This window comes from Phaethon aethereus (assembly GCF_964289735.1).
Source record: "Phaethon aethereus genome assembly, chromosome: Z".
NCBI classification, from domain to species: domain Eukaryota; kingdom Metazoa; phylum Chordata; class Aves; order Phaethontiformes; family Phaethontidae; genus Phaethon; species Phaethon aethereus.
The window spans coordinates 77402798-77417518 of NC_138577.1; the positions used below are offsets into that span (position 1 = coordinate 77402798).

Sequence of the window (14721 nt, forward strand, 5' to 3'; positions counted from 1 at the left end):
AAGACAGGAAGGAAAGCCATGTTTGAAAGCAGAACTGCAAGTTAACTTTTCTGAAATGTGCCCTAGGCAGGGAAAACAGTTTTAAAGCTTTTCATCACGGCACAGTTCAGGATGTCTTTCAAAACTCGGATTAGGTAGCAGATAGAGTCTGAAAGAAACACAAAATGAAACCACAACAATAGTATTTTTTAAGAAAAGAATTTATGTTCAAGTGTCATGCTGTTTTTTACTTGGATGCACGGATTACTGCATGCTTCTAAACACCCCAGCAGCAGAACAAGGTGCTTTATCCACTTGCATATTACTTAAGGTGACTAGGTGGTACAACAGGATAGAATATTTAACACTGCTGTCCATATTCCTGACAAGGAACAAATTTACTGCAAAGGACAAAACTTCTCAGCTGCATAGAACGTTACTACTAATAGTGGTAAAAATCAAAGATTTAAGCCAGCTTTCAGAAGAGTAACTGATTCAGCGAATTTCATGGTATACTTTCACCTTAGCATACTAAGGAGCTTCTACTTATGACAAGCTAGTTTATAAGAAAGCATGCTCCCTAGGTCAGTCATCATTATTTCAAGCAGTTCGTGGTTGTCACTAGTTAGTTTGAACACAAGAGCAAGACTATTGATGTTCAACCTCCTGTAGTATCCGTAAGGTAATGTCCTGTTACTTTTGCTTGTGCAACAGCATACTCCTTTACCATGCAGTCCCTGTTTCCAACTGTGTGTTTTGTGGTTGAAATTTCCTATTTGGACATGGTGTATCTTAGTAACCCTCAGTTAATGTCTTTCCTGGCTTACTTGAACATCTTTGATCAGATCCGTGTAAATCTTAGCATCCACAATACTGCCTACCTTTGACTTTCTCTGCCTCCTGTGGGGAAGAAACAGAGCTGCACCCTCATCTTTGTATCTAACATGGAACAGATACAGATTGTGTTGATGAAGCAGCAGATGATGATGTTCTTCATGTGTGAAGAACCATGCAACATGTAGGGCAAGAGGATAGCACTGGGTTAATAAAAAGGTAGAATTGAACCTGCTTGAGATGACTTCAGTTTCTCTTCCTGAAAAATTCTGATTTTTAGGATAACTTAGAGCTTTGTTAGTAGCTATTTGATTACAAAATGATCTTACTGTATGGCAGGATAAACTGTCAAGTACTTTGATCAGTGTTTGATCCTTTTCATTCAGTCTTCCAACTTCCATTTTTTCCAGATTCAGAGCAATAGCTGAGAAACTGGGTTTGGAAGAAAGAGGCATCAAAGTATCAAATACTGAAATCTAGTAGTGATCGTGGTTTACAGCTGTTTTCTTGCAAGCTACTTAGCTTGCTAGCTCAGTGCTGTATGAGTTATGAGTGTTCAGTAAATAGAATCCTACTGGAACTATAAGCAAACTGCATTTAAATTGGGGATTGCTTAGTGTCTCAGGTGGTTTCTGTCATTTTGCTGAAGCTGCTTTTAAAATGCAGTTCAAACCTTAATGCAAACTTCAACAGACTGTGAAACTTGAACAATAATCTGTGTTAAAAATGGGAAGAAAACAACACTGATATTCTGTGCTTATTGCTTTAGCCCTTCTTGTTAGAGACCATAGCTATACAGGTGGTTCTAGGTACAGTTCTGCAATTGAGTTGCATGTCTGGGTATGTCCTAGCCTTATTCAGTGTAAAAGTAATATAGTGGTAATCTCAGTGCCTTAGATGCAGTTGTTAATGGTGATTTATGAAGATGCGGTAACTTTTTTCAAAGAAGAACTGGTATCAGCTGAATGATCCCTGCATCTTGGCACACAAGTGCTTTGTGGGCTTGTCTCAGGAGGATCAGCCTAGCATATTGTGGAGCATTCTGATGTCTTGAATTGCGAAAACAGACAAGCAAAAGCTTTGAGCGTTTCATACTCCTGTATCTGAAACTCCTTATCAAACTTTCTATGCTCCTGAGCTGTACTACAGGCCAGAAGTGCTATGGATCTTTCCCATGGCCACACTGGCTTGCTTTCGGTAGGCTGTGACTACTTGCATTTTTTTGATAAATCTTAACATAATGCTGCGTCTGTGAGGGCAGTCAAAAAATTTTTGATTTTCTAGAGTATGATTAGTGCATGGTTGTAGTAAATTGTTGTACTAGACTATGAAACTAGTTTTGTAGCTTAGTGTCTATGTTTGGTCTGCAGACCTTGCAGGAATGTTTAAGAATACACGACAAGGTGCAGGATTAGCTGGGTGCTCTAATCAAGTCCTTCCAAAAGGTACCTTGCTCAGCCCTTGCATTAGGTATTCCGGTAGCTCTGATGGGGAAACAGCAGCCAAGGACTCCCTCGTGTGGTGGGTGTGCCAAGGTTTCAAAGGCATCTTGCTGCTTTGTTAAAAGGCAAATGTTCTGGTTCATGCAAGTAGGGAAGGGACGTTGAAATAATGGAAGGATTTGACCCCTGGAAGAAATGCAGCAGTAGAAACTCCTCTAGTACCGAAGATGCTGGGTTTTAGCACCTGTCAGTCATCTGCTAATAATACCATTGTATACTAAAGGACCAGTGCTGAAAAAAACCCACCAGCTGTGTGCTCAAGCAAAGATAAAGTTCTACAGTATTGGCTCTGGATTTTGTCTGGGAAGTCAGGCTTCTCTCAATCATGTGCAAAATTAATTTTATCTTCAGGAAAATTATTTTCAGCAGTAACTATTTAGGGGGGAGAATCATGAGGACACAGATTCAGTAGACAACCGGACAGCAGGAGACTTCAAGAGCAGAAGATAAGTAGGCTTGATACTGGCCAGAAATTTCTGAGATCTGACTTCATGTTTCTGCCCAGAAAACATTCAGAGAAGACCTAGTAACTTACCAAGATATTTTAATGAATCATGAAATAAAACTACCATACTAATCTGCTTCTCTCTAATCATGGTGTTATGCAGAAAACAATACACATTCTTTTTCAAGAGTCATAAAATGTTAGACTACTGAAAACACAGCATTCGAGTTCACTTGTGCATTTGTCACCTCACAGGGACTCTTCCTATGTGATACAGCTCTCTCAGTATTTCAGAAGTAGCTTTTGAAAGGGCTTACTTAACATCCCTTAAACTAAAGCTCATACTTATCTACCTTTCAAGCCTTTCTTTTAAGGTGTAACAGATTGTAAATGGCACTGGAGCACTTTCAGGCAATCTCTTATTATAGTTCAGATGACTGAACTGTCTTTTACTATGCATCCAGTCCAGTACCATTGAGTAAAGACCTGCTTAAGATGCTGCCTTTGGCATTTATGTCTGAAATAGTATTTCTTTTTGATCTGAAATGCCTACAGGCTTTAGGGAATGTTCCTCCTGAAGCCAAGTGGTAGCTCGTAGGTTGAAAACATAACAGAAGCATTTTACAGCCATTCTTCACTCCAACGTCTGTTATAAAACACACTGTCATCCTTTGGCCACTGCAGAAGGGAGCAGCTACACGGGGACATTCCTGCATATCTGTCTAGTTACTGAAGTTTTCTCTTGTTACATGCTGTAGTCCCACTTTTTCACTTACTTTAACTTGTTTTGCAGGTTTATGGGTATAGTAGTCAAAGGGAGAGGATCTCTCTAACAGGCCTTCAAAGAAGCTGTCAGATCTGAAGGCTTTTTGTCCTTTTGGAATTGCAGCATGGAGAAATTTTAGCTGTTAATGTGGCAGGTATATTAATTAAAGCTTTAGAAAACTAGCCACTGTCTGTGGCCGTTGCAAGCTGCTTTCAAAGTGAAAAAGGAAGGAAATGAAGGTTTGTGAGTATACTTGTTCTTGCAAGAAAAGCTGACAGGCAGGCTACTTCCCAGGGTGGTTTAGAGGAGAGGCTGTAAAACATCTTAATTGCTGGCCTGGTGTCCTCAGGCTAAATGACCCGGTTCAGTGCTTTGTGTAACTCCTTAACATAACAGTAGAATCTTAATACAGGTTTGTTTGAAAGAAGAAAACAGGCTTGGTGGAGGTAGATAATTTAGTCTGGAATGTCTTTCAGTTTTTCTTACTTTCCAGTGTAATTGAATTAGTGTTTGAAAGTAAGTTCTGGATTTTCCAGAGAAACGGGAAGCTTAAACACAGAAAAAATTGAGAAAACAAACTGCTAAGAGGTGGTAAATAAATACAGATTATCTAGGGAGAGTAAAACCTTTGCCAGTTTATGCTTTGTCTCTAGATCTCCTATTCCTCCCGAAGTTTATGATAGCTTTGCATAAGTAAGTAATGGTGATCAAGTGAAGAAGGCTGGCTTGTAATAGCTTTTGAGCATTCAGGAATTCAGCAGTAACATCTTTTAGATGGTGTAAATAGCTGTGCCTTATGGAAATGTACAGTGCAGTATAGTGATGCATGTTTTATCCCACAGTCCTTTACTTTTTATTTAATGTTAAATTACTTTGTCCAAACTTCTAGTATGCAGGTGGAACTCTACTCGGTCTCTTGTAGTCCTTTCAAAGACTGGTTAGAAGTAAATTGTTCAAAATTACTTTTTGCCCCTGTCCTCTCAAAATCTACTTTGCATATTGACTGTAGTGCCAAAAAGTAACATGGCATTATCTAATAAATTACTCTTTAATTTGCATCATCATTATATATATATGCATCATCATAATATATATTCTATATTACATACATATATATCATATATGTATATGTATGTAATATAGAATATATATATTCCTATAATACTTAGGAAGCTCATAAACTTGAAACACAGTTTGTGCCCTTAAAATGAATAGCAGAGTGCTGTCCAGTTCATGTTTCATGTTTTCTCTACACGTGTAGAGGTTGAACATTTGTCAGTGACCCACTCAGCGGTGGATATAGCATGCCTAGGTTCAAAGAGGCGCCTGGCTGAAAGGATTTTTTTTTTTCTTGCCACTTACGCTTGAATTTGACTTTGTTGCAAGTGTCAGTTACATAAAACACAAAATTAATTAATGAATATGAACTTTAAAATCATAACCTTTGCTTTTAAGTCCTTTGCTGTCTTACAGGCTTGTGCAATGCACTTCTGCTGTGTGGGGTTTTTTTAAATCAAATTTTGTTGAAGCAAAATTGAAGTCAAACTGCTTTTCCTCATTCATTTCTTCACTGCTTCCAGATCATTTCATCATTTTGTCTTTTCCTGCTTCAGGTGACTTCTTTTTACTAATCATTTAGCTAACTGTCATTTTATTCTACCTTGTTTAATAGTCATAGTGTCCCAAGGATAAAAATCTAGTAGAAAATGTACAGAAACTGCTTTAAACAGCTGTGAAATAGAACTATTGAGAAGAAGCTGAACTGATAGTTTGAGTATGTAACTTCTGAAGTATTGCTTACTTCTGCAAAGGAGGGGAGTATTCCTGTTGAAGGGGGTGAGTGTTTCCTTCTTACTGCCATGAGTAATAACACACAAAAATAAAACTCAGTCGCTCCTTTCTTTAGGATAAGATGCGTTTAATACTGTTCATATATGACTTATGGAGTAAACAGCTGATGTGCACAGATAGTCTGTCTGTGTTGAGGTTGAGTAGGCCGTAATTTTGAACATCTAGGAATGACTAAACTGGATATTCATAATATATAAACATGTAATAGCTGTCCTGGTGTGCTCCATGTACTAACCTGGAGAGGTGTCAGAGGTTTTTCAGACTACAGTGTCACTAAGCACAAATTGGAAAAACAAAGCTGAGGCAGGAGCCTGATGGAGCTGACTGTCTTAAAACAGTAGGAGACTAAGCTGCTTTTTGATAAACATTTAAATCAGAGGATTATTTAACTTGTGGACAACTATAGATTTATCTTCTTTCTTCCGTTACCCTGTTGTGGACTCAAGACACATAATCTACTTCAAGTGTGTTACTAGTCTTAGAAGCAAGTATGTGTTCTGCAGGAGATTTCTGTCTTGACAAGTAGAGTTTGTTGTAGAAGAGGCACAGATGGAAGAGTCCAGAGGTGTTTTCTGTTAGTATTCAGTTTCTTTGGCTTCGAGCAATACAATTAGTCATTGCAATTACTAAGTAATGAAGTTACTCTTTTTAGATATTCTACGTGGTGTCTAATTTGGTGTAAGTGCATCTAGCTTCTACTTGGTTTGTCTTGAAAGCAAAAAGTTTAGACACTAAGAAGGGGAGGGAAAGTGGCACAGAAGGAAAACTTGTTTGAATTAAGCTGGCCAGGTGCCTCTAACTTTATTTGAGTAAAATTTGTGTGCAGCGGGCATGCTGATCTTTCTCCATCTGAAATTCATAATTAGATGGGACTTCTGTCTGGCTTGCACAGCTGCAGTGGTTTAGCATTAAGTTTGGACTGAAGTCCCTGAGCTTCTAAGTTCTTGCAACCCAGTTGGCACTTCCCCACCAAGTGAGAAATACCACCAGCTGTCAGACATACTGTACAATAATTGGGATATCTAATGGGTCTTTTGAAATAGCTGCTTCTACTGCATTTGGTGAAATGCTTGTCTGGATTTTCTAAAACTCATCCATGTGCATATGAACTGACAAGTCTCTTAAAGAAGCATCTTCCTGATGCAAGCAGAAAGACTTCAGAGGTCTCTCAAGCATCCGATTCCAGAAATCGGGTTCAATTCACTTGTTGAGAGCAGAGATTCATCTTTCTTCTGTGTTTCTGTGAAGAAAATGATTTTTTGAATGATAATGTGTAATTGAACCACTAATTGTCAGGCACAATTTGGACCTTTTTAAGAAGTTTTACCTTCTCTTAATCTTTTCAAATATATAAGGCCTTTGGAATGCTAGATCTGAACACCTTTGAATTTTAGATGATAGCCAAAATTAAACAAAACTGAATTAAATAAAATAAATAATTCACAGAATTTTTGAGGGTAGATGGACTTCTGGAAATAATATAGTCAACTGCCCCTCCTCAAGAAGGTTCTCCCTAAATAGGTTGCCCAGCACTATGTCCAGCCAGATCTTTAATCTCCAGGAATGGAGACATCACAGCCCCTCTGGGTGGCCTGCTTCAATGTTTCACCACCCTCACAGTGAAAGATTTTTTTTTTTAATTGCAAAACTGCAGAAATTACTTCAAGCTTCTCCTGAATAAGTTACTGGATTTTGTTTGTGCAGCTTCCTAGGTTAGTCTACTAATAGTCATCAAGCTTAACTAATAGAATGTCTGCTGAAGAACTGGGCATGAATGATACCCTTTAACAGCTGTGTATGCTCTTTGCCTATAGTTGCCTGGGTGGTGTTAATGTGAAAAATAGATGACATGAACAGAGGGGTAATAGAAATAACTTCTGCACATCTTTTTCTGTTCACTCTGGAATTAATGAGTAGTGTATAGGGAACTTCTTACATGAAATAGCTTTCTCATGTCTTTCAAGGTTGTGGTTTAAATGGGTTCCTTCATAGGAGATTAATAGCACCAAAAATCAGCATTTCTGTATTAGGAGATAAAACCAAAATAAGCCACGCACAAAGAGACATTCCTTTAAGTTGCTCTTTTTTGGAGAAAATGCTGGGAAGAATTTCCCCACACAGTGGGAGTGATGGAGGTGACAGATACAGAAATTCGTGTATGGTAATCAAACTAAGAAGGAAGAAGGTACTTCTAGGATAAGGAGCAAGGTAGAGCTGTAAATTAATACAGAAATGCTTCTGCATATTTCCATAGTTTGTTAGAGAAACACCAAATTTCTCAGGTTGGAGGCACTTCTGGAGCTTGGGTAGTCCAACCTCCTGCTCAGAGCAGGGTTGTCTAGAGCAGGTTGCTCAGGACTTCGTCCAGTTGGATTTGAGATGTTTTTTGTTAATAACTATTAACCTGCTCATGGCTTCATCTAGCCAATTTGTTTGTGTGTGCAGTTTTGAGGAGGAGATTGGGATGAAGTGGGGTTGCTTCAGGGGTTGGTGGTGGTATCCTCTAACTTTTGGTGCTATGGTAGACAAATTTGTACAAAATGATGAATGCCAGCAGTGGTGGGCTTGTTACTAAATCCCCTCTTATATTATTCAGTCAGCTACAAACTTCCCATCGGTTTTTTTGCTTTATATACAGAATGTATTAAGTAGTATAGGTACCATACAACTCAATACGGCATAGGTTCCTTTATGTGTTTGCTGGCAATGAATGAATTTGCTATTTGTGCTTTAGGTAATATTGTTTATCCTTTCATATTGTTGTATCTCCAAGCTAATCTTAAAAAAAATAGCACTTGGTGAATTGGATATGTTGGATGCTTCCCTTTGGCTTGCTGACTGCTTTTTGTACCTCACCCCTTTGTTTCAAAAAAAAAAGTCAGGGAATATGGGGCAGTGTTTCTGAAAAGGTCTGTGCTAATAAAGGACAGTATTCTTACTAAGTGGTATCATTTTGCTATGTAAAATTCTTCCTATGTAAAATTTTTCTACCTACTTGCATTCTTATGCACTAGAAATATTTTTAAAGGGGTATGCTGAAGGCAGCTAGTTAAGGATGGTATACTTCAGGTTTTGAAGTTGTCAAGAGATGGCTACTGCTAAACTCTCAAGTGTTTTAAGTGCTTAGATTACACTGTTAGAAATGGGCTGTGGTTCAGTGATTAAAAGGTAATTAAAAATGCTTTATGTCTGTCTAGCATCTGAATTACCAATGCTAGAAGAACCTCAAAATGTTGCACCTTGGGATGATATTTAGCTTATGACAAGTTACTTGTACCAGTTGTTTTGAATATAGGAACAAAATGAGCTCTTAAACTCCTTGTTACTGAGAGGCTCTATTTAGTGTGTGAATAACATCTGTAGAGATGTTCGGCTTCAAATTTGGAACAAATTCTGATATTGACGTATACTTGAAACGCTCATTTTCAAGCACTCATCCAGAATTTTGGCATTTACTTGTAAAATTGAAATGTTCAAAAGTGAGTAGTGGATTTTTTGATGTCACCTTAACCTTGAAGCTCCTTCACTTCCTCTAACAGATCGTAACAAAATCCTGAACCTATTTTGCATAGCAATTTTTAAGTCTTTCATTAAACCTACTGTAGCTGTTTTTGCATTGAACTTAGGGCAGCCCCTGGGAACAGAGGAAGCTAGTTAAAAAACACTAACCTTACTGGAAAAATTAGGTGTTGTGAGCCTTTGAAACTTTGTTATCTGTGGCAGATACTGTTCTTTAATATAAACAATTTTTGCTCAGTGCGTCCGTACAGATTTTAAATGCTGTTAGTTATCCATTGTGTAGCACTGCAGTACTAATGATCACTCTTCTCCCTCTTTTTAATCAGGACAGAGCTTGGGTTATGGTTTTGTGAACTACGTTGAGCCCAAGGATGCCGAAAAAGCTATCAACACTCTGAATGGATTGAGACTTCAAACTAAAACCATAAAAGTATGTAGTGTTACTTATGATTTAAAGAAACTGAAGTGTTTTGACTTCTTGTTGAGCACATGCATGATTTTTTTTCCCTTTCCAAGTGTAACTTAAGCATTCTGCTAATGTTGTTAGAATAGACTAGGACTTCACCATGTAGCAGGTGGTTAGTCCTTTCTAGTCTGTTTAGCTCTACAGGTATATTATTAAAGGATAGAAAATTTTGATCTTTTTAATGCACTTAACATTTTAGATACGAGCTTGAATTGTTTTAACTGAGAAATTGTCGTATGCGTTTGCAGAAATGCAGTATTGCGTATGGTGTGACCACCATATGCGTGCTTCCTCCTTACTTTATCAAAGATAGCGTAACTTGCTTATTAATACACCCTTTTTTAGGTTGCTAGTGTCTTGTTTCTCTTACAAATCCTTAAAATGAAATGCTGAAATTACTGTTTTGGTTATCTATGAATTACTGGACTCCTAGGGCTCTAGTATCTAGGTCTCCAATGTTTGGGATTCCCGTTTTTTGTGTTGTAACTCCTGTATCTCATGTTTACTAAATTCAGTTTCTGAATTTCTAGAAGCAGAAATCTTAAGAGTTACTTTTTCTCACCTACCATCTTACTCCATTATCAGAGTGGCAATACTCATTTGAGCAATTGTCTGGGCTCTGAAATCTTGGGAGAGGAAAGGAAATAGATTCTATCAGGGAATGCAGACCTCTGAAAATGTTTCACAGGTGTTGGTGCCTGAAGGCAATCCATGTTCCAGCCATCTCATTCTTTCTCATTACACAGCAGGGTTTGCTAGCTTGAATAGTGACTGCCCTTTAACTAGGATCATGTTTGAGCCATAAGATAAAGCTTACTTTTAAAAAGGTTTGAACTTAAAGCAATGCAGAGCCTCTTAAAAATGACTGAGACAAAGATAAAATGGCAGTAATTATGGTTAGAATGCTCTACCTGTTCTGGATTCATAAGATGTAATGAAGTGGATTACACTATTAGAAACTTAAATACTGCTGTTTAACAAATGGTGAATGATGACTCACAATAATGGATGAAAGACATGGATAGATGCTTTGCTGTAGAAAGCTTGCTGTGTGCTTCTGGCAGACTTCTTGCCCACAGGCAGTCACTCCTACTTTCTGCTTTGGGGAAAATTGGGGAAAGTCAATGGTCCAGTTTTTTTGAAGCTCTTTTGGGTGGTGGTGAAAAAGGGAATAGGTTTGCATTCCAGTAGTATTGCAGGTGCACTGTATCTTTGCATTTAATGTCTTGGATTGGACAAATAAAAAACACATCTGTCCAGGGTGATAAGTTGGAAGTTCTCGTGACTACATAGCTAGGCTAAAAAGGATATTGTTCTTAGAGAATCAAGCCAGGTCTCCCAAATCAAAATGATCCCTTAAGGGCTTTTCCAGTGACTGACTTTATGCTGCCAGTATATGAATTCTTAATCCTCTTTTACCTTGCTAAGTGGTTAATGCAAACAGTCTCTGTATTTCTGCAACTAAAAAGTGATTGTAAAAAAGGTCGGGGTGGGGTGGAGAGAGGAGGAAGTGAAAATGGAGTAGACAGATGTGGGTAGTGACACTGGTGCTTTTCCTTTCCTGCCTTACCAGGACATGAAAATGGAATTGTAGGTTATAAACAATACAAGACAGTGACCCTTGCAGGGAGACTAAAGCTGATGTGTAAATTTTCAGGGATTTGTGCCTTAGATGTTCTTAGCTCCTTAGCTAAAGAAAATTTGAAACATTGGAGTTGTCACAAGCCATAAATGATGACCTCTTCACCAAAATAAACAAAAGCTCTTTCTTCAGAAAAATACCTGTAAAAGTCTTACTCTAGATACCCACATTCAGCCCTGTTTACCTTCAGCAGCACTTTCTCAGTGTTAGTGTACATGACTTGAGGGGAAACACTGCTGTAGTCCTTTATCCTCTACTTACCTTCCTTCGTGTACACAAGCTGGATTTCAGGACAAGTTTTCATGACTGGATTCTCTCAAGATGCTGTTGAAAGAGGCTGGTTTTACCCCTTTCCACATTTCAGAAGGGGCAGAGGCTAGGGGAATCCTTAATATGTTTTAAGACTAAGGCTTCTCTTATTAAAAGAACTAACAGTTCTTCTGTTACTAAAAGAACTTTTAATAAGTTCCTTCTCTTATTAAAAGAACTAAGATGTCTGTGTGGCAGTTACTCGAAAGGAGACTTAACAAGAGTGCCTCTATCTGTGAACCAGTAGAAATGTTCAGCCTACTGTGAAGCACTTCGTAAATTACATACTCTGCAGATCAGCCTGGAGGCAATATTGAGCAGAGGCAAAGTTGATGTCTGAGGCGTTTGCTGCCTCTGGGGGCAACATCTAGGATGGAGAGAGTCGCTTAGGAGATCTCAGTGCCAGGACCTTTGTGGAGACTACTTGCAGTTTATAGACCACAGTGTTGCTATTAGTCTAGGGGTCATACTTAAATTTAAAAAAAAAAACAAACCTGTTTGACTAACTCAGAATCCAAACCTTAAGACTTAGTTTCAGCTTTAGAAAAATGGATGTCTCTTAGATTTTTGTATATACATTCACATGAAAAAGGATGGATAGTGGATATTTTGACTTCAAAAGAAAATTAGATGTTTGTTCTCACTGTACATTTTTAGGAGTTCTGTGGAAATGTTTACTAGTTCACTAGATTGATGGTTGAAAGGCTTGTTTCCTGTCAGTCTACAAAACTGGAACAAACACCGTTGATTAGGTGATGGACCCTGACATTGTGGCTGAACTGAGAGCATTCCTGCTGAGAAGGAATTGTCATCATCCTGATGTGTGATGTTCTAGATTGGGGCCATGACACACAGCTCTGATCCACGGCTTCTGTACTAGACTGTTAGTCACTGGATATATTCCTCTGATCCCTAAAAGGGGATCCACCTGCTGTTTTCTTGAAATAAAATATTTTGAAAAGGTGAATTTGCGAAATGCTGGCTTAAGTTTTTCTGTACAGGTAGCAATATTAAAACCTATTATCTGATACCTTTCTAAAAAGAACATCCTATGGAATACTTCACTGAATTATTAGCAAATTATCTTGATCAAATTTCAGATCCATACCTCTAAAGCAAGTCATAGCAGTCTTAATCTTGTCTAGCCTGCTGCCACTTGTGTTGCCTTCTGATTTGACCTGAATCCTAAAACTGTGGGGTGGGTGTGCATTGATGTTGAAGGCATGTTTAGGTTTGTTAGATGACCTGAACCCCTCTCTACTAGGCGATACACATACACATATTGGATGGTGCCCTCTGTGGCATAATTTGATTTATTTGTGATGTAAACAGGCTTGTGTATTGCAGGTAGCCTGTGAAGTTTTGGCTTCATTTAATTATGCAACTTCAGTGTGAAAACCAATTGTATATTAGAGGAGGTAAAACATTTTCTGTGGCTTTTCTTTTGGAAGAAGCTGCTGCTGCGAAGCTCTTTGGCTCTGTTCTGTTTAAGAGGTAGTGGAAATGCGTATTTCTGTGCATGGATTGATTTTTCTACTTACACACTTGCTTGTCCATGACTTTTTTTCATTTGAATTGTCCTGGAAAGATCAGTTCTTCCCAAACATGGAAAACTCAGAGAGGCAAACAGCATATAAGAATCCCTAACTTGCATATAGTGATAAGAAAACTCAGTGCATGTCTTGTTGGCTTGGCTTCTGCTTGGGAGAGGGGAAATCCCTCCCCTTGCTACTGGGAAAACTCCTTCAAAACAAAAAAGATACAGGTGAATTTATTGTGAAGTTACCTGAATAGAAGTATCTTCCAGTTTGGTGTAAAAGACTTTTACATTAACAACAAAGTGTGGTAAGATTCTCTATCTAAAGAAGAGTGGGCAAACAAATGGCCTATGCTTGAACTGGCATAGAGCTGTTTAAGATGCTGAGTAGGAGGTAGATTTTTACCTAGGGATAGCAGGAGGACACAGGAAAATCTCTTTGGCTTTTCTGTATGGGTGCTAGACTGCTAGAATGACAGACATGGTTTTTTGTGGATTGTACCTGCCAAGGGGACACTGCAGATGGCAGTAATGCAGTGCTCCTTCCTCCCTCACCAGGTGAGCTGGGGCTGAAGAGCATCTTTGCTTTCCTGTCCCCAGCTCTCCAGTGTGAGAGGGCCTGAAGTGGCAGAGCCTCTGCATATGGGAGCTGGCAGACAGCTTTCTTACTAATGCTGGTGGTACATGCATAGATGTGTATGCAAATATATGTTGGAAAGGGAAAAAATAGTTTATCCAGGCCAGAGGCCTAGGAGTTGTCCTTTTTTGTAAGATAGCATTGATTATCTAGCTGTATTTTACTTAGCTAGTGCTTCTTAAAAATCAGATTTAGTAAGGTTTCCTCCTCTTTTAAATTCTTTAGACTATTAGGGTGTTTACATGGATAATTATCACCTGTCAGGGGAATAAAGATTTAAGAAATATTTTATCTGAAGTATTAAATGTGTAGGTTTTCTTCCCACTCCTTTATAGCTTTGCATATTTTTAAAAAAATAAAATCAGGCCTAACATGTACCATTCTTTCAACTTCTTGTTGGAATGAAGTTTGACAAATTCTTTGTCTATAAGCATAGATGTCCCACTTTGCCATCATCACCTAGTTAACTGCCCTACTGTAGACAGCTGTACAATGAGAAGAGCTAGTTATGACTTAACCTGAAGAGTGAATACTGAACTGTCAGCTTTTGCAAATGCCCAAAGAACTGCGGTACAGCAAAGGAAGACTTGAAGTGAGGGATGTGCCACAACTTCTTCACTGGTGTCCTCTGAGGCAGAGTGTCCTTAAAAATAGGCATTATGCAATGCAATTTCACTTGGTTCCTTGAACCATTAGTTAGATTTACAGTAAGATTAATTTTAAAGGAATTATCCTCTAACTTAACTGCTCAAGATCTCCATCCCTATGAACTTCTGCCTATGATAGTGCTCTTGAAAATGCTGTGTACACTTAATGGAAAAAAACCAAAAAGCTGAAAAAACAAACATGCTAATTTTGGTTTCTGAGTTAGTGCAGCAGGTAAAAGATCAAGATTGTTCCTATCTCCACCATTGATAACTTGTAGAGGAAAATTTTAGTAGTGTCACTTTTTGTAGTAATTTTTTCATTAACTAATGTCCTTGGGGAGCAATGAAATATGAGTTGTATAAAAAGTCTATTAAAATACCAGAGGCAACCGAGCTGTGAAGGTGAGAGAAACCCTCCTTACCTTGATTTTTTTCTTCCAGCACTAAAGAACATTGATCTACTGAGTAGCAAAAGAGGCTTTTATTCGGAGGTTTAATTAAAACTACTGAGTTTTACTGATGCTATCAATCAGCAAAGACTGAGAGAGGGGGCATGGTGCTAGATCACTTAGTGGTCTTGACAGGGT

At 38.3% G+C, this 14721-nt stretch overlaps 1 protein-coding gene across 7 annotated transcripts in view; it reads left to right on the top strand.

Annotated features, from left to right (window-relative positions):
• Window positions 1-14721, top strand: part of ELAVL2 (ELAV like RNA binding protein 2) — a gene marked incomplete at both ends in the record, with an annotated part of 56839 nt that overhangs the window by 13563 nt on the left and 28555 nt on the right. For all 7 annotated transcript variants that reach the window (XM_082012840.1, XM_082012841.1, XM_082012838.1 and 4 more), the window contains one exon: window positions 9223-9326. In XM_082012840.1, coding sequence (XP_081868966.1) covers window positions 9223-9326 — 104 coding nt within the window. The remainder of the gene's footprint in view (window positions 1-9222; window positions 9327-14721) is intronic.